The sequence below is a fragment of the Coregonus clupeaformis genome, chromosome 5 (genome assembly GCF_020615455.1).
Source record: "Coregonus clupeaformis isolate EN_2021a chromosome 5, ASM2061545v1, whole genome shotgun sequence".
Taxonomy (NCBI): domain Eukaryota; kingdom Metazoa; phylum Chordata; class Actinopteri; order Salmoniformes; family Salmonidae; genus Coregonus; species Coregonus clupeaformis.
This window is the reverse complement of record NC_059196.1, coordinates 9,868,482-9,888,537: the sequence shown is the minus strand read 5'-3', so window position 1 is coordinate 9,888,537 and position 20,056 is coordinate 9,868,482. Positions and strand designations below refer to the sequence as shown.

The 20,056-nt window shown below is 43.3% G+C and overlaps 1 protein-coding gene across 2 annotated transcripts in view; it reads left to right on the top strand.

Annotated features, from left to right (window-relative positions):
- LOC121560747 (histone-lysine N-methyltransferase 2A-like) overlaps positions 1 to 20,056 on the top strand; it is a 58,208-nt gene that overhangs the window by 25,586 nt on the left and 12,566 nt on the right. For both annotated transcript variants that reach the window (XM_045212395.1, XM_041873667.2), the window contains exons 13-25: positions 509 to 622; positions 966 to 1,150; positions 1,481 to 1,654; positions 2,042 to 2,152; positions 3,875 to 3,948; positions 13,204 to 13,415; positions 13,615 to 13,715; positions 13,819 to 13,956; positions 15,318 to 15,476; positions 18,676 to 18,787; positions 19,259 to 19,337; positions 19,422 to 19,582; positions 19,810 to 19,977. In XM_045212395.1, the coding sequence (XP_045068330.1) occupies positions 509 to 622; positions 966 to 1,150; positions 1,481 to 1,654; positions 2,042 to 2,152; positions 3,875 to 3,948; positions 13,204 to 13,415; positions 13,615 to 13,715; positions 13,819 to 13,956; positions 15,318 to 15,476; positions 18,676 to 18,787; positions 19,259 to 19,337; positions 19,422 to 19,582; positions 19,810 to 19,977 (1,788 nt within the window). The remainder of the gene's footprint in view (positions 1 to 508; positions 623 to 965; positions 1,151 to 1,480; positions 1,655 to 2,041; positions 2,153 to 3,874; positions 3,949 to 13,203; positions 13,416 to 13,614; positions 13,716 to 13,818; positions 13,957 to 15,317; positions 15,477 to 18,675; positions 18,788 to 19,258; positions 19,338 to 19,421; positions 19,583 to 19,809; positions 19,978 to 20,056) is intronic.

Sequence of the window (20,056 nt, the reverse complement as noted above, 5' to 3'; positions counted from 1 at the left end):
TAAAATAAAACTCCTGGTCGCACAGCAAAATATTTTGTCACAAATGCGACCAAATTGAGAGCCCTGGTCGCAAGTAATGTAGAATGATGTAGCGCTACAGTACTCAGGCTATTCTCTCACTGACCACATCTGTAATTGACCAAGGAAAATGTCAAAAGCGTTCAACTTCTTACCACCTGGTCATTAGGGCACATCGATATAAAACATTTTGCTACAGAAAACGAAAATGTTTCTAGTTGGCAAAGTCCAGGTAGTCCCTTCTGGTTTCAGTCAGTTTTGTTCCGTTTGGTCCCTAAAGGAAAGAACACGACCCTGGCATCTGCCTCCTCAGTACTATGAGAAGGGTTGAGTAGGGTTACATTTACATTACATTTTAGTCATTTAGCAGACGCTCTTATCCAGAGCGACTTACAGTGAGTGAGTGCATACATTTTTCATACTGGCCCCCCGTGGGTTTGGGGAGAGAGTGTGTTTAGTGTTCTATGACACAACGACTTGTGTTTTCCAGGTAACTTCTGCCCCCTTTGCGATAAGTGCTATGACGAGGACGACTACGAGAGCAAGATGATGCAGTGTGGGAGGTGCGACCACTGGGTCCACGCCAAGTGTGAGAACCTCACAGGTTAGCGGGCGCGCTTGTTTCACAACTCTACTCACTGGAAACAATGCTGTCTTTTAGTCTGTCTGTTTCTCTTCACCTCTATGAAGCGATACAGATTTGAACTCAACACCATTCTTTATTTTGGCTGCTATATATTCACTACTTTGGGGTATCATAAATGTGTTGACATCAATTTCAACTTCTGTTGATACACCCTAAAACATGCCTTTCCATAGCTGTGTACTCGGCATGGATCTGTTGTCAACACTTTTGATATGGAGAATCGACCGATTTTTTTTAACCAACCGATAAATGAGTGTAAAAAGTCAACCTCCCTCTCTGCTCCCTTGTCTCCCACTACCAGACGAGATGTACGAGCTGCTGTCCAAGCTGCCAGATAGCGTGGCCTACACCTGCACCAATTGTACGAAGCGCCAGCCGGCCGAGTGGAGGACGGCCCTGGAGAAGGAGCTGCAGGGCTTGGTGCGCCAGGTCCTCACCGCGCTGCTCAACTCCCGCACCTCTACACACCTGCTCCGCTACAGACAGGTGAGGAGAGGTGGGGATATCTGTGAGAAGGGGATATCGTGTTGCATGTTTAGGGCCAGGAGTTTTTCCTGACCACGTAACATGACCAAGTTTTTCCTGCTCATGTGACAGGGTCAGGAAAAACTCTGGGCCCTGGAGTGTCTGCTATAACTAGGGCCTAGAGTTTGTCCTGCTTTGGTCACATGACCAGGAAAAACATCTGGCCCAACAGATTATACATCATTTCGTTGTATGTCTGAAGTGTTAGTAGAGCAATTGGACAGATAGATGTAATTTGACTGTATCCCCCACCCCTCCCCCCGCTCTATCTCCATCTCTCACTCTCGTTAGGCTGTGATGAAGCCGCCTGAGTTGAACCCCGAGACGGAGGAGAGTTTACCCACTCGCCGCTCCCCCGAGGGGCCCGACCCCCCGGTCCTGACCGAGGTCACTCCCCCCAACGACTCCCCCCTCGACCTGGAGTCGGTGGAGAAGAAGTTGGCCGCTGGGCGCTACAAGTCTGTGGTGAGTCTAAAATCACATCCCACTCGTGTTATTTCACAACCTTGCACTTTGAAAACACATTCAATCAACCGTCCCGCAAAAGCTTTGATATTTTCATTTTTTTGTGGATATTTTCAGACTGTGTTGTCTCAGTCCATTTCAATCCTTTCATCCCATCAGTATCCGCCCAGCATTGTGTGATAACACTAGCTATGTGTGTATGAATGCAGAGCCACATCATCCACAGACACCTGAGTAGTGGCATGAATGCTCAGCCCCAGGGAGCTCTCTTTGCTCAGAGTTCAAACGCAGTTCACTCAGAGAGGGAGAGAGGGAGGGAGAGAGGGATGAAATGGAGGGCAGTGTGTCAATCACTCAGTGCGGTGTTTTCTCTCTTCTCTCTTTAAGCTTGAGTTCAGTGACGACATAGTGAAGATCATCCAGATGGCCATCAACTCCGACGGCGGGCAGCCGGAGAATAGGAAGGCCAATAGCATGGTCAAGTCCTTCTTTATCCGGGTGAGGAGAGCCTACAGGAATTGGCCTATAGAGAGCTTGCTCAGCCTCAGCTTCAGTAGTATGCTAAATATATATATATATATATATATATATATATATAAACACAAGAATTTAAAAGATTTTACAGAGTTACAGTTCATATAAGGAAATCAGTCAATTGAAATAAATTCATTAGGCCCTAATCTATAGATTTGACATGACTGGGAATACAGATAGGTATCTGTTGGTCACAGATACCTTAAAAAAAAAAAAGGTAAGGGCTTGGATCAGAAAACCAGTCAGTATCTGGTGTGACCACCATTTGTCTCATGCAGTGCGACACATCTCCTTCGCATAGAGTTGATCAGGCTGTTGATTGTGGCACGACAATGGGCCTCAGGATCACATCACGGTATCTCTGTGCATTCAAATTGCCATCGATAAAATGCAATTGTGTTCGTTGTCCGTAGCTTATGCCTGCACATACCATAACCGCACCGCCATCATGGGGCACTCTGTTCACAACGTTGACATCAGCAAACCGCTCGACCACACAACGCCATACACCTGCTCTGCGGTTGAGGCCAGTTGAACATACTGCCACATTTTCTAAAACGATGTTGGAGGCTTATGGTAGAGAAACATTCCATTCTCCGGCAACTGCTCCTGCAGTCAGCAAGCCAATTGCAAAAGCCTCAAAACTTGAGACATCTGTGTTTTGTGACAAACTGCATATTTTAGAATGGGCTTTTATTTTCCCCAGCATAAGGTGCACCTGTGTAATGATCATGCTGTTTAATCAGCTTCTTGATATGCCACACCTGTCAGGTGGATGGATTATCTTGACAAAGGAGAAATGCCCATTAACAGGGATATAAACAAATTTGTGCACAAAATTTGAGAGAAATACGCTTTTTGTACGTATGGAACATTTCTGGGATCTTTTAATTTCATCTCATGAAACATGGGACCAACACTTTACATGTTGCATTTATATTTTTGTTCAGTATAGTAGTATTCAACCTGATTTGACTCCACTGGTAGACAGGCTGCTTCCCAAATGGTAAGGTAATACTTTTGACCAGGAGCCATAGAGCTCTCATAGGGCGTAAGGTGTCATTTGGGATGAAGCTATTGAAGCCAGAGTAACCATTCTCCAGTTAATAGACACTGCTATGGATGCACTGACATAACACGATAAGCATTAAAGTTATAAAAATATTTTTAAGCTATACATTGTTTGTTCTACGGTTTGCTTTTGTTGCCGTTTGAGTCATTTTGGGTTATGGTAAGACAGTGGTGCTAAGCTCTTGACACATTTATAAGTTATATTCTTCAACTGTTGAACAAATGTCCAGGTCCCATACTGCACCTTGTTAAAGGATAGCTTCTTAGCAAAGGGCAATTTCTCAAGCAAGAATTTTGCTAGGATTGTCAGTGGTCTGAGTGGGGAAGGGAAAACTGAAAATGAGCTGTTATTGGCAGAGAGGTTTGGAACTCTTTCTTATTGGTCTATTAACTAATTTACCACATGGTGATGTCACCATGGAAGGCCAAAACCCACCAAAACAGGCTGATATTTCAGGTGGTCTTTTCAAACAGCTCTTACACTAAAAGGGCATTTTCATAATTTTCACAGTATTATTCCAACCTCAGTGTGTAGATGTATATAAAACACAGGAAACGTAGGTTTTTGACTGCAATGGGCCTTTAACGTCTATTTTACCCCTGTCTCTGTTGCAGCAAATGGAGCGTGTGTTCCCTTGGTTCAAAGTCAAGGAGTCCAGATTCTGGGAAACACACAAATTCTCCACCAAGTGAGTGTGAACCGCAACATATCAATGAGATTTACACAAGAGACTAATAGATCTGTACACATGCTGCCTGTCGCATTAATGATTCATATTGAAATGACTAACTGAATTATTGTGTTACAGTAGATGATTTGATGACTCAAGATAGGGCTTATTTTTTGCCCACGCCATAAGGTTTTAAGCCCACTTAAGTGAACTTACCTTTTCAGTGTACTTTCTGTTACATAGGGGCCTACAAGGCACGGGAGTATCTGTGCATGTATCACCTATTTCTCAATGCCAGAAACGCATATAGTAACTTGGAACACCCCAAGAAAACATTCCCAAATGAAAAACTCTTAAATGATTTTTTCTAATACTGTAATATTGTTCTAAAAGTTGGGTTTGAGGTTTTCTCCAAATCAGTGCTATTTTAGGAAACAATCCCACAAAGCCCCGCGGTGAGCGTTGCACAGTGATGAAATAAAAATCCCATGCTCACCCTTCATATACTCATGGGTAAAACAAAAACAAAAAAGTTGTGGCTTAGTAGTATGGAGTTAGCTAGCAATTGCATTTTTATTCAAGATGGCCAAGCTTTGTGTGGTAGCAGGGTGCAGAAACACTTGCCAGGCAAGTGCGAGTATGCCTCTATGGCAATGCAAATTAAACACTTCGTAAAAAGTGCGATACATTTGTTAGTTGGGCAAATTGGGCGTCTACTCGTCAATCTGCGGGGCACATTTCATCCTTCAGAACGTCCATGGCTATCAACGATGGAAGGGGAGCTTCAGCGAAACATTGCTTTTCAAAATGGATGCTGTCCCTACCAACAACATTGCTTATAAAGTATTACAAACAGTCAGCAGAGAGAGCATTATTCAAGGTTTCACCGGGTAAGTGAAAGATCTAGCTTATTACAACCAACTAATTACAGCATTACTGCAAAAATGGAAGAGGCAAGTGGAAGGAGGAGAAAGTAAGGAACTTTTCTGTCGGCCCTGCATTAAAGACCAAAATTGGCTAAAGAAAATTGTGATAAATAAAAAAGTATACTAGAATTTGCAGGTTTTCCTACTTACAAAGCATGTAGAGGTCTGTAATTTTTATCATAGGTACACTTCAACTGTGAGAGACGGAATCTAAAACAAAAATCCAGAAAATCACATTGTATGATTTTTAAGTAATTCATTTGCATGTTATTGCATGACATAAGTATTTGATCACCTACCAACCAGTAAGAATTCCGGCTCTCACAGACCTGTTCGTTTTTCTTTAAGAAGCCCTCCTGTTCTCCACTCATTACCTGTATTAACTGCACCTGTTTGAACTCGTTACCTGTATAAAAGACACCTGTCCACACACTCAATCAAACAGACTCCAACCTCTCCACAATGGCCAAGACCAGAGAGCTGTGTAAGGACATCAGGGATAAAATTGTAGACCTGCACAAGGCTGGGATGGGCTACAGGACAATAGGCAAGCAGCTTGGTGAGAAGGCAACAACTGTTGGTGCAATTATTAGAAAATGGAAGAAGTTCAAGATGACGGTCAATCACCCTCGGTCTGGGGCTCCATGCAAGATCTCACCTGGTGGGGCATCAATGATCATGAGGAAGGTGAGGGATCAGCCCAGAACTACACGGCAGGACCTGGTCAATGACCTGAAGAAAGCTGGGACCACAGTCACAAAGAAAACCATTAGTAACACACTACGCCGTCATGGATTAAAATCCTGCAGCGCACGCAAGGTCCCCCTGCTCAAGCCAGCGCATGTCCAGGCCCGTCTGAAGTTTGCCAATGACCATCTGGATGATCCAGAGGAGGAATGGGAGAAGGTCATGTGGTCTGATGAGACAAAAATAGAGCTTTTTGGTCTAAACTCCACTCGCTGTGTTTGGAGGAAGAAGGAGGATGAGTACAACCCCAAGAACACCATCCCAACCGTGAAGCATGGAGGTGGAAACATCATTCTTTGGGGATGCTTTTCTGCAAAGGGGACAGGACGACTGCACCGTATTGAGGGGAGGATGGATGGGGCCATGTATCGCGAGATCTTGGCCAACAACCTCCTTCTCTCAGTAAGAGCATTGAAGATGGGTCGTGGCTGGGTCTTCCAGCATGACAACGACCTGAAACACACAGCCAGGGCAACTAAGGAGTGGCTCCGTAAGAAGCATCTCAAGGTCCTGGAGTGGCCTAGCCAGTCTCCAGACCTGAACCCAATAGAAAATCTTTGGAGGGAGCTGAAAGTCCGTATTGCCCAGCGACAGCCCCGAAACCTGAAGGATCTGGAGAAGGTCTGTATTGAGGAGTGGGCCAAAATCCCTGCTGCAGTGTGTGCAGGAAACGTATGATCTCTGTAATTGCAAACAAAGGTTTCTGTACCAAATATTAAGTTCTGCATTTCTGATGTATCAAATACTTATGTCATGCAATAAAATGCAAATTAATTACTTAAAAATCATACAATGTGATTTTCTGGATTTTTGTTTTAGATTCCGTCTCTCGCAGTTGAAGTGTACCTATGATAAAAATTACAGACCTCTACATGCTTTGTAAGTAGGAAGACCTGCAAAATCGGCAGTGTATCAAATACTTGTTCTCCCCACTGTATATATGTATATATATATATATGTGTGTGTGTGTATACAGTACCAGTCAAAAGTTTGGACACACCTACTAATTCCAGGGCTTTTCTTTATTTTAACTATTTTCTACATTGTAAAATAATAGTGAATACATCTTGACTATGAAATGACACACATGGAATCATTTAGTAACCCAAAAAGTGTTAAACAAATCAACATATATTCTATGTTTGAGATTCTTCAAATAACCACCCTTTGCCTTGATGACAGCTTTGCACACTCTTGGCATTCTCTCAACCAGCTTCATGAGGTAGTCACCTGGAATGCATTTCAATTAACAGTTGTGCCTTCTTAAAAGTTAATTTGTGGAATTTCTTTCCTTCTTAATGTGTTTGAGTCGATCAGTTGTGTTGTGACAAGGTGTGTGGTGGGGGTATATACAGAAGATAGCCCAATTTGGTAAAAGACCAAGTACATATTATGCAAGAACAGCTCAAATAAGCCAAGAAAAACGACAGTCCATCATTACTTTAAGACATGAAGGTCAGTCAATACGGAAAATGTCAAGAACTGTGAAAGTTCCTTCAAATGCAGTCGCAAAAACCATCAAGCGCTGTGATGAAACTGGCTCTCATGAGGACCGCAACAGGAATGGAAGACCCAGAGTTACAGTGAGGGGAAAAAACGTATTTGATCCCCTGCTGATTTTGTACGTTTGCCCACTGACAAAGACATGATCAGTCTTTAATTTTAATGGTAGGTTTATTTGAACAGTGAGAGACAGAATAACAACAAAAACATCCAGAAAAACGCATGTCAAAAATGTTATAAATTGATTTGCATTTTAATGAGGGAAAGAAGTATTTGACCCCTCTGCAAAACATGACTTAGTACTTGGTGGCAAAACCCTTGTTGGCAATCACAGAGGTCAGACGTTTCTTGTAGTGGGCCACCAGGTTTGCACAAATCTCAGGAGGGATTTTGTTCCACTCCTCTTTGCAGATCTTCTCCAAGTCATTAAGATTTCGAGGCTGAAGTCTGGCTACTCGAACCTTCAGCTCCCTCCACAGATTTTCTATGGGATTAAGGTCTGGAGACTGGCTAGGCCACGCCAGGACCTTAATGTGCCTCTTCTTGAGCCACTCCTTTGTTGCCTTGGCCGTGTGTTTTGGGTCATTGTCATGCTGGAATACCCATCCACGACCCATTTTCAATGCCCTGGCTGAGGGAAGGAGGTTCTCACCCAAGATTTGACGGTACATGGACCCGTCCATCGTCCTTTTGATGCGGTGAAGTCTTGTCCCCTTAGCAGAAAAACACCCCCAAAGCATAATGTTTCCACCTCCATGTTTGACGGTGGGGATGGTGTTCTTGGGGTCATAGGCAGCATTCCTCCTCCAAACACGGCGAGTTGAGTTGATGCCAAAGAGCTCGATTTTGGTCTCATCTGACCACAACACTTTCACCCAGCTCTCCTCTGAATCATTCAGATGTTCATTGGCAAACTTCAGACGGCCCTGTATATGTGCTTTCTTGAGCAGGGGGACCTTGCGGGCGCTGCAGGATTTCAGTCCTTCACGGTGTAGTGTGTTACCAATTGTTTTCTTGGTGACTATGGTCCCAGCTGCCTTGAGATCATTGACAAGATCCTCCCGTGTAGGTCTGGGCTGATTCCTCACCGTTCTCATGATCATTGCAACTCCACGAGGTGAGATCTTGCATGGAGCCCCAGTTCGTGGGAGATTGACAGTTATTTTGTGTTTCTTCCATTTGCGAATAATTGCACCAACTGTTGTCACCTTCTCACCAAGCTGTTTGGTGATGGTCTTGTAGCCCATTCCAGCCTTGTGTAGGTCTACAATCTTGTCCCTGACATCCTTGGAGAGCTCTTTGGTCTTGGCCATGGTGGAGAGTTTGGAATCTGATTGATTGATTGCTTCTGTGGACAGGTGTCTTTTATACAGGTAACAAACGGAGATTAGGAGCACTCCCTTTAAGAGTGTGCTCCTAATCAACTCGTTACCTGTATAAAAGACACCTGGGAGCCAGAAATCTTTCTGATTGTGAGGGGGTCAAATACTTATTTCCCTCATTAAAATGCAAATCAATTTATAAAATTTTTGAAATTCGTTTTTCTGGATTTTGTTGTTGTTATTCTGTCTCTCACTGTTCAAATAAACCTACCATTAAAAGTATAGACTGATCATTTATTTGTCAGTGGGCAAACGTACAAAATCAGCAGGGGATCAAATACTTTTTTCCCTCACTGTACCTCTGCTGCAGAGGATAAGTTCATTAGAGTTACAAGCATCAGAAATTGCAGCCCAAAAAAATCCTTCACAGAGTTCAACATCAACTGTTCAGAGGGGACTGTGTGAAACAGGCCTTCATGGTCGAATTGCTGCAAAATTGCTACTAAAGGACACCAATAAGAAGAAGAGACCTGCTTGGGCCAAGAAACACGAGCAATGGACATTAGACCGGTGGAAATTTGTCCTTTTGGTCTGGTGTCCAAATTGGAGATTTTTGGTTCCAACCGCTGTGTCCTTGTGAGACGCAGTGTGGGTGAACGGATTATCTCTGCATGTGTATTTTCCACCGTAAAGCATGGAGGAGGAGGTGTTATGGTGTGCGGGTGTTTTTCTGGTGACACGGTCTGTGATTTATTTAGAATTCAAGGCACACTTAACCAGCATGGCTACCACAGCATTCTACAGCGATACGCCTCCCATCTGGTTTGGGCTTAGTGGGACTATAATTTGTTTTTCAACAGGACAATGACCCAACACACCTCCAGGCTATTTAAGGGCTATTTTACCAAGAAGGAGAGTAATGGAGTGCTGCATCAGATGACCTGGCCTCCACAATCCCCCGACCGCAACCCAATTGAGATGGTTTGGGATGAGTCGGAACGCAGAATGAAGGAAAAGCAGCCAAGTGCTCAGCATATATGGGAACTCCTTTAAGACTGTTGGAAAAGCATTCCAGGTTAAGCTGGTTGAGAGAATGCCAAGAGTGTGCAAAGCTGTCATCAAGGCAACAGGTGTTTTATTTGAAGATTTTCAAATATAAAATATAGTTTGATTTGTTTAAAATTTTTTTGTTTACTATATGATTCCATATGTGTTATTTCATAGTTTTGATGTCTTCACTATTATTCTACAATGTAGAAAATAGTAAAAATAAAGAAACCCTTGAATGAGTAGGTGTGTCCAAACGTATTACTTGTACTGTATATATGGGGGATACAACCTTCCTAGCTCTGCAGATTTTGCTGCGAAGAGACAATCATTATTTCATTTGTTTTGGTACTGTCCATATGTAGCTTGTTTTTGGTTGTACGTTCAGGAATGGCTGAAGATTTGCAACATTTACCTGGAATTAACTCTGCAAATAGCACTGCTGGGTGATTTTAAAAAGTAATAGTCAATCGATTAATAATATAATAATACTCTTAGCAAAACATTTTCTTTCATTTACAATTTGTAGGATTTATGAGAATAGAAAGGGTCAGAACTTTTGTGAAACAAAGCTGATCCCGTCCCCCCCAAAAAAGAGCTAGCTTATAACCTCTATGCTAGCTATAGAGCTACCGCGTTTAGCTCACGTCTTCCGTCTAAATAACACTGATTAACACTAAAGTAACCAAATTAAGATGTCTGCCAGCTGCTGGTAGCTAACTGCTGGTGCTGTCATACTATAGAGAGTACAAGCCTATGGGAAAATAGTAGTTTTGGTCTCAATGGAGGTCAATGTTTCTGTATAGAGCCCTGTGGCTGGGGCTGAAACAGTGTGTCTGTGCGGATGGTGGGCTAAACCGAATTGCAACGCTTTGACCATGTATTCTATCGTGGATCTGGTGAAAGGAGACGTGTTTTCTTTAGAAGGGTGGATTATGGATTTTGCTCAATAGGAATGTTTATTTCTGCAGCTTGCCGCATGAGTTGTGTTTTGGGAGCCGCTGGCTGTCTGTGGCGCCGGGGGAGTTTTCTGTAGAGCCTGCCTGCAGACTAAATTGAAATGCAACACTTTGGAGCTGATCTCTTATCTGTGCTCATTTTGGAGAAGTCCCAGATTTCTTTGGTGGGGTGCATTGTGGATTTTATTCAATGGGAAAGTTTATTTTGTTTGTTTTATCTTAGGATCAGTGTTGTCACAGTTGCTTCTTTTTGAAGAGGCATCAGCTAACGTTAACTTGCTATATCTAGCTATCTTCCTCCATTTCTGAATTTATTTATTTATTTCTAGCTGGCAAAATGAGTAGGCTAGATTTTTTTGTGTACTGCCATATGTCGATAACAGACAAGTTTGTCTGTAGTATGGGCTAGTAAATACCTTGAAGCTAACCAGCTGGACAGTGATAGCCGCAAGCTAAAACTGGGGAGAGGGAGATAATGTAAACTCCTATACGATTTTCCACTTGTAATTTATATGTGGTTTATAATGTGTTTTTTATTCTATAAAGATTGTAATTGTGTCAATTGTAGAAAGATACTCTCACCTGATTTCCATAATAAAACATGAAGTACAACTTTGTGTGGGCACCAGCTACAGTAGACTCACCGTGTTAGTCATCGAAATTACGATCTTGCGTTCAGGCCTTTCCGGCAGTCTTCGTGGTTTTTATATGTGGTGGGCATAACTTGTACAGTTCTAAACCAACAAAGAATTGTTCAAGTTAGAATCAATGTACTGTGCATTCGGAAACTATTCAGACCCCTTCCCCTTTTCCACATTTTGTTACGTTACAGCCTTATTCTAAGATGGATTAAATGAATTTTTTATGACAAATCGAAAACAGGTTTATAGAAATGTTTGCAAATGTATTAACAATATAAACAGATACCTTATTTACTTAAGTATTCAGACCCTTTGCTATGAGACTCGAAATTTGAGCTCAGGTGCATCCTGTTTCCATTGATCATCCTTGAGATGTTTCTACAACTTGATTGGAGTCCACCTGTGGTAAATTCAATTGATTAGACATGATTTGGAAAGGCACACACCTGTCTATATAATGACAGTGCATGTCAGAGCAAAAACCAAGCCATGAGGTCGAAGGAATTGTCCGTAGAGCTCCGAGACAGGATTGTGTTGAGGCACAGATCTGGGAGAAGTGTACCAAAAAATGTCTGCTGCATTGAAGGCCCCCAAGAACACAGTGGCCTCCATCATTCTTAAATGGAAAAAGTTTGGAACCACCAAGACTCTTCATAGAGCTGGCCGCCCGGCCAAACTGAGCAATCGGGGGAGATGGGCCTTGGTCAGGGAGGTGACCAAGAACCCTATGGTCACTCTGACAGAGCTCCAGAGTTCCTCTGATGGAGATGGTTGTCCTTCTGGAATGTTCTCCCATCTCTGCAGCACTCCACCAATCAGGCCTTTATGGTAGAGTGGCCAGACGGAAGCCACTCCTCAGTAAAAGGCACCTAAAGGACTCTGACCATGAGAAACGAGATTCTCTGGTCTGATGAAACCAAGATTGAACTCTTTGGCCTGAATACCATGCGTCACATTTGGAGGAAACCTTGCACCATCCCTACGGTGACGCATGGTGGTGGCAGCATCATGCTGGGGATGTTTTTCAGCGGCAGGGACTGGGAGACTAGTTCGGATCAAGGGAAAGATGAACGGAGCAAAGTACAGAGAGCTCCTTGATTAAAACCTGCTCCAGAGCACTCAGGACCTCAGACTGGTGCGACGGTTCACCTTCCAACAGGACAATGACCCTAAGCTCACAGCCAAGACAACGCAGGAGTGGCTTCTTCAGGACAAGTCTCTGAATGTCCTGTAGTGGCCCAGCCAGAGCCCGGACTTGAACCCTATCGAACATGTCTGGAGAGACCTGAAAATAGCTGTGCAGCGACGCTCCCCATCCAACCTGACAGAGCTTGAGAGGATCTGCAGAGAAGAATGGGAGAAACTTCCCAAATACAGGCGTGCCAAGGTTGTAGCGTCATACCCAAGAGGGCTCAAGGCTGTAATCGCTGCTAAAGGTGCTTCAAGAAAGTACTGAGTAATGGGTCTGAATACTTATGTAAATGTTTATTTTTAATACATTTGCAAAAATGTCTAAAGCTGTTTTTGGTTTGTCGTTATGGGGTATTGTGTGTAGATTCATGAGGGGGAAAAAACTATTTAATCAATTTTAGAATTAGGCTTTAACGTAACAATGTGGAAAAAGTCTAGGGGTCTGAATACTTTCCGAATGCACTGTATATTAGTTAATATACAGAACCAACTACATAAATATCTGATAAGGTACATTATCTGCTACCTGGATTTTTTTGTGTTTTGGCTCATTAAAGTTGTAAACCCAATTAGTCAGTCGTTCAGAAGATGATAAACGGTGCGGTTTAGAAATGGGTTTACATTTTGGATTGTCCACGCTCTTGAATATAGACCGAATGCACTGCTTTGGGGTATAACAGTCGTGTTGTGTTTGAGAAACCTGTGCAATTAATGCAATCAATCTATGTGTTAGACCCTGTTCATATATTATTGCTGTACTTTCTTGAAGTACTGTATTTACTGATCTAAATTGACGACATTGGTGAAATCAATGCAGTGAAAAACCTGCTTTCACCAATCCAATGTTAACCCTTCATCAAGGGTGGAAGGCAGGAAGGATACAATTATAAAGGATTCAAACAGGGTCAGAGTCTATACCTGTCTGTTTGTCTTGCAGCAGTGGCCTCCTCCCCAACGCCGTGCTGCCCCCCTCCCTGGACCACAACTACGCCCAGTGGCAGGAGCGCGAGGAGATCGCCCGCGCCGAGCAGCCCCTCAGGAAGAAGATCATCCCGGCCCCTTGCCCCAAGACCCCCGGAGAGCCCGAGTCCTCCAACACAACCCCCCCACCCCGGCCTCTACTTCCTCCACCACCCCCTATGCTCCACGGTGAGTCTGCTCAACACAACTAAAGGGCAACACCTAGGGACAAATGTAGTGCACTATTCCCTATATACTATATAGAGAATATGGTGCCATTTGGGATACACACCTACACTAAGTATGTAAAGGATACACTTTTTGATACCGTTTCAGTTGCAGGAAATGATGCTGACGTTTGTGGCATTCTTGTCTCTCTCTCTTTTAGACCTGAGCTGTGAAGACAGTCCTGAGCTGCTCCCACCCCCTGGCGTCAGCGACAACCGCCAGTGTGTGCTGTGTCTCAAGTACGGGGATGATAACACCAACGTAAGTCAAAGTTGTGCTAAACACCGCCTTAGCAGTCGCTATTGGTCGTGGTACAACTCTTGATCGTGTTTTCTAAGTTCTTTGTGCGTGTGTCTGGTTTCAGGAGGGCGGCAGACTGCTGTACATCGGGCAGAACGAGTGGACCCACGTGAACTGTGCCCTGTGGTCAGCCGAGGTGTTCGAGGATGATGATGGCTCTCTGAAAAACGTCCACATGGCCGTGATCCGAGGGAAACAGTTGGTAAGACTTATAAACCAAAATACATATTTGTACTTGATGTATATTCTTACTAAATGTATATTCTTACTACATTAATATACACTATATATACAAAAGTATGTGGACACCCCTTCAAATTAGTGGATTCGGCTATTTCAGCCACAGCCATTGCTGACAGGTTTATAAAATCGAGCATACAGCCATGCAATCTCCATAGACAAACATTGGCAGCAGAATGGCCTTACTGAAGAGCTCAGTGACTTTCAATGTGGCACCGTCATAGGATGCCACCTTTCCAACAAGTCAGTTCATCAAATTTCTGCCCTGCTAGAGCTGCCCCGGTCAACTTTAAGTGCTGTTATTGTGAAGTGGAAATGTCTAGGAGCAACAACGGCTTAGCCGCGAACGGGACCGCCGAGTGCTGAAGCGCGTAAAAATCGTCTGTCCTCGGTTTCAACACTCACTACCGAGTTCCAAACTGCCTCTGGAAGCAACGTCAGCACAATAACTGTTCGTCGGGAGCTTCATGAAATGGGTTTCCATGGCCGAGCAGCTGCACACCAGCCTAAGGTCACCATGCACATTGCCAAGCGTCTGCTGGAGTGGTGTAAAGCTCGCCGCCATTGGACTCTGGAGCAGTGGAAATGCGTTCTCTGGAGTGATGAATCACACTTCACCATCTGACAGTCCAATGGACAAATCTGGGTTTGGTGGATGCCAGGAGAACGCTACCTGCCCGAATGCATAGTGCCAACTGTAAAGTTTGGCGGAGTAGGAATAATGGTCTGGGGCTGTTTTTTCATGGTTCATGGCTAGGACCCTTAGGTCCAGTGAGGGGAAATCTTAACAATACAGCATGATTGAGATCGGTGTGGAAGAACTTGACCGGTCTGCACCGAGTCCAGACCTCAACCCCATTGAACACCTTTGGGATGAATTGGATCGGCGGCTGCGAGCCAGGCCTTAATCGCCCAACATCATTGCCCGACCTCACTAATGCTCTTGTGCCTGAATGGAAGCAAGGCCCCGCTGCAATGTTCCAACATCTAGTGGAAAGCCTTCCCAGAAGAGTGGAGGCTGTTATAGCAGCAAAGGTGGGATCAACTCCATATTAATGCCCATCATTTTGGAATGAGATGGTGTCCACATACTTCTGGTCATGTAGTGTATGTTTCACTTGAAAATACATGTTGCCATTGTACTTGATTCTGTGCATAATTTACATTATGTATCTTATATTATGCATGCTCTCTTGATTTAAAAAAAGACACTTTGATAGTATATTTATTATTACTCAAATGACCTTGAGTCGCTGTTGTTGATTATCTAGCTATGTCTTTTAATGGCAGTGTCCTGTGATGTTTGTGTTTTCCTCTCGGCAGCGCTGCGAGAACTGCCAGCGTCCCGGCGCAACAGTGGGCTGCTGCCTGACCTCCTGCACCAGAAACTACCACTTCATGTGCGCCCGGCAGCGCCACTGTGTCTTCCTGGAGGACAAGAAGGTCTACTGCCAGCGACACCGGGACCTCATCAAAGGAGAGGTGAGACGCAAAGCAGAACTCCTTCCTTATCTTCTCCAGCCCACCTCCCTTACCCACCTGCAGCATCACACACAAACAAACATCTAGAAGATAAGATCAGAAGATTTTACAGATAAACATTTTCTTTAAATGTCTGTTTTTTTAACGCTCTGGCTTACTGGTAAATGGTAAGGAAAAGCATAGGCCTAATGGACAAAAATGAATGGCAACTTATTGCCATTGGGCGAAACATATACACAATTGCAAATACCACTCAAATGGACGACAAATGGTGCAAAACATATTGCAAATGGTATATGGCAAATGCCAGTGTAATAACTCAAAAATCCTAAGGGGGGCGTGTGTGCTCCACCATCAGAAAGTATATTGCAAATGGACACCAAAGTCACATCTCAAGGGTGAAATGACCAATTATAAAAACTTGTCAAAAGTGCGTTTTGGACTGTTTTTCTGAAGAAGAAAAAAAAGATTATTTCTCAATGATACATTACTAAAGAACCGTATGGATATAGATGTCTTATTTTATGCGAGTTTATCCATAAGGCCTATGTTATGTCCATATCAGGCATATATACTGCAAATGGTCAAAATGTCCAGTTGTCACACATTATACTCCAAATGGGCAAAGTGTCCACTTGTCACATATGATCATAGGAAGTCGGGCTCTGAACCCAAAAGTCACATAACCATGTCCAAATGGCATATATAATGTCCAAATGGCATATATAATGTCCAAATGGCATATGAAATGTCCAAATGGCATATGTAAGTTTTGAAAGTACTAAAGCAGGATGTTATGTCCATTTGCCATATATGATCACAGGAAGTTGGGTTCCGAATCCAAAAGTCAGTGAACCATGTCCAAATGGCATATTTAATATCCAAATGGCATATGTAAGTATTGAAAGTACTAAATCAGGATGTTATGTCCATTTGCCATATATGATCATAGGAAGTCGTTTCACTGACTTTTGGGTTTGGAACTATGTCCAAATGGCTCATATAATGACCAAATGGTATATATCAGTATGTTAAGTCCTGAATCAACTGAGGTCTATTTTGTCATGTTTTTATTTTATTTATTTATTTCACCTTTATTTAACCAGGTAAGCCAGTTGAGAACAAGTTCTCATTTACAACTGCGACCTGGCCAAGATAAAGCAAAGCAGTGCGATTTAAAAACAACAACACAGTTACATGTGGGGTAAAACAAAACATAAAGTCAAAAATACAACAGAAAATATATATACAGTGTGTGCATATGTAGCAAGTTATGGAGGTAAGGCAATAAATAGGCTATAGTGCAAAATAATTACAATTAGTATTAACACTGGAATGATAGATATGCAAGAGATGATGTGCAAATAGACATACTGGGGTGCAAATGAGCAAAATAAATAACAATATGGGGATGAGGTAGTTGGGTGGGCTAATTTCAGATGGGCTGTGTACAGGTGCAGTGATCGGTATGTTTGATCATAGGAAGCCATAGGAAATCAACATTTCTTGTTGGTGTTGATTTCAGCCTGCACATTTTGTGATGGTAAATCCCTATTCAAACATATTGGCAATGGACAGTGTCCAATTGCAGTATAACATGTTGAGATTGGCAATATATTATATGTATAATGGACACTGTCCATTAGCAATATATTAGCAAAAGGCATTTACTCATAGTGTACCCGATCTCTCACACTTACGTGTTAATTTCAGCATTTCCATTTCGTAATGGGAAGTCCTTATTGATATACATTGGCAATGGACACTGTCCAATTGCAGTATAACATGTTAAGACTGGCATGTATTATGTGTAATGGCCTGTCCAATTAGCAGAGTAATGTATTGCCAATGGATAAAGTCCATTAGCAATATACAGTATGAGTCAACACTCGTTGGTGTTGATTTCAGCCTGTCTATTTGGTGATTGGTAAATCACTGTTTTTAAACATATTGGAAAGTGTCCGTTTGCCATATGATACAATGGGCATTTACCATCACGAATTGGACATGCAGTTAAAGGGTTTAAACTAATAATGTGCACTACTGGGACACTCTACTGTACAAATACAATATAAATGTGCTGTCCTTTTGACTATTTATGATGATTTTAAGAAATGAGATGGCTGACTTGATTGCTGTCCAATTGCAATATGTTACAATGGCATTTGCCATATGATATATTGCAAGTTCATGCTTCCCATTTAGGATATGAAGGGGACCATGTACTCTATTCATTTCCACCCCAACCTCACCCGATGGCCCCAGTCGTCGAAAACAGCGTGTCTCTGCATGACCCAGAGGCCGTAATATGTCAAAAGCATGTTGAAGTCACTACTAGTCAGGCTTCATTCCGGGACTGCTTTTTGCACAGTCGCTGTGGTCAGACCGAGTGAGCTACGGCCAAGTGGGGCACCTCGTTGAACTCGGAACGGCCTAGACTATAGTGATGCCATTTGTTTGCCGTTCAGTGATGATAACTCCCTGTTTAAACATATGGTAATGGACACTGTCAATTTGCAATATAACATATGGACAATGCCAATATATTACACTGCAATTGGACAGTCAGCCATCAGTCAATAAGATATCATAATGACACCAAACTGATACATACTGACACCAAACTCACTTTGTCCAACTCGTTTAGAAGCCAACTATCACATATTTCAGAGCCTGCCCAAAATTCATAACGCCTTCTGTTAAAACCATAAAAAAAACTTAAAACACGTAGTTCAATTCGAGCTGCTCACCGAGTTTCGTCTTTGAAGTCTGTTCCGTTTACAAGAAACGGCCATGTCCATTTGGTGATGACGTCAATTTGCCATATACAGTGTGTCGCCACCCGGTGGAATTGTCCGGTACTGCAGAAATAATCAACACAAATAAATTGTATTTCTCGGAATCTGAGTGTCCTGGAATCTTTCTTTTGTGACTTCCCGGAAGAACGGGCCTTGGCGCTCAACCTATTTTTAGCACACCCCCGGACGTCTAGTAAGGGGCCGCCCATTTGCCATTACATTTCTGATTGATCATATGGCAAATGCTGTTTGCGTCTCTTATGTAGGTAAAAACAACATGCATGCAGTTAGCCCAGCCCTTATCTATCGAAATCATACTGCAGCTTGGGTCAAACTGAGGTCACAGTGAGAAGGGTCTACTTGTAGGTACTTCGTTTGAAGTGCATGACTTCCTTGCCCAGGTGGTGTCTGGCTTCGAGGTCACGCGGAGGATCCTGGTGGACCTGGAGGGGATCAGCTTGCGGAGGAAGTTCCTGACCGGCCTTCAGCCGGAGAACATCCACATGATGATAGGTGTGTGTGTTTATATTAACCCCCCCACAGTCATATATAGAGATCTCTATGGAGAAGTCCCAAACTGCACCCTATTTCCTATTTATGGCATTACCTTTGACCAGGATCCATAGGGCTCTGGTCAAAAGTAGTGTACTATATAGGGAATAGGGTGCCATCTGGGATGTACACACTATATATGGCTCTGCTTACTCTCTCTGTGTCTGTAACCTCTCCACAGGGACCCCCAGCCATTATCTGATCATATTTGATCTATTCCAGAGCAAGGCAGCACACCTGATTCAAATGGTCAACTGATCATCAAGTCCTTGAATTAGGTGAATCAGCTGTGCTAGTTCAGGGCTTTCCCGAAGTAGTGAAATGGCCAGTCGTCTCTATGGAGTTTTGAGACACACCAACTGGCCCAACAAACATGTTTCTGAATAGCCTCCTTGGATTAGGGGTTCTAACTCTTTCTTTCTTCCATCGCAGGCTCCATGACCATCGATTGCCTTGGAATACTGACCGAGCTCTCGGATTGCGAGCGCAAACTCTTCCCCATCGGTTACCAGTAAGTACACACTGTGCACCTGTCTTATGTGAAGTAGTCAATGCAAAATAAGACTGAATCATTTGCTGGTTTCTGTCACCACAGGTGTTCCAGGGTGTACTGGAGCACTCTAGACGCCCGGAAGCGTTGTGTCTACACCTGCAGGATCTTGGTGTGTCGTCCCACTGTGGTGGAGCCTGACCTGAAGAGCGCTCTTCCAGAGGAGAACCGCACCATCTCACACAGCCCTTTTACTCCCATCTTAGGTGTGTGAGCCAGAATGCCGCATCACTATGTTATTAATTATTCAAATTTATGCTGCACTGCATTTAGTCTAGTATGTAGCCGGCGTGTAAACGCATTCAATACGTTTATTTGTCACGTGCACAGGGCACAACAGGTGTAAACAGTACAGTGAAATGCTTAATTGCAAGCTCTTCCACAAAAATGCAGTTTTCTGAAGAATTGATTGCATTAAACTTTTCATTGACAGATAAAGTCCTGTCTCCGGTGCCCGACCCTTTTGACTCCCTGAAGCCCTCCGACCGCCTGTCCCTGCTGCCCTCCAGCCCCAATCCTCCTAAAGTTTACACACGGAACAGGCACCCTAGCTACCCCCCATGCCAGCGCTCCCCTGGCTCCAGACCACTTCCATCCCCAGGTATCTTCAAACTCTTTACCCCATTTACCTCAAACTGTTATTTGTAAACGCCCATTCACACGTGGAGACATTTAGTATG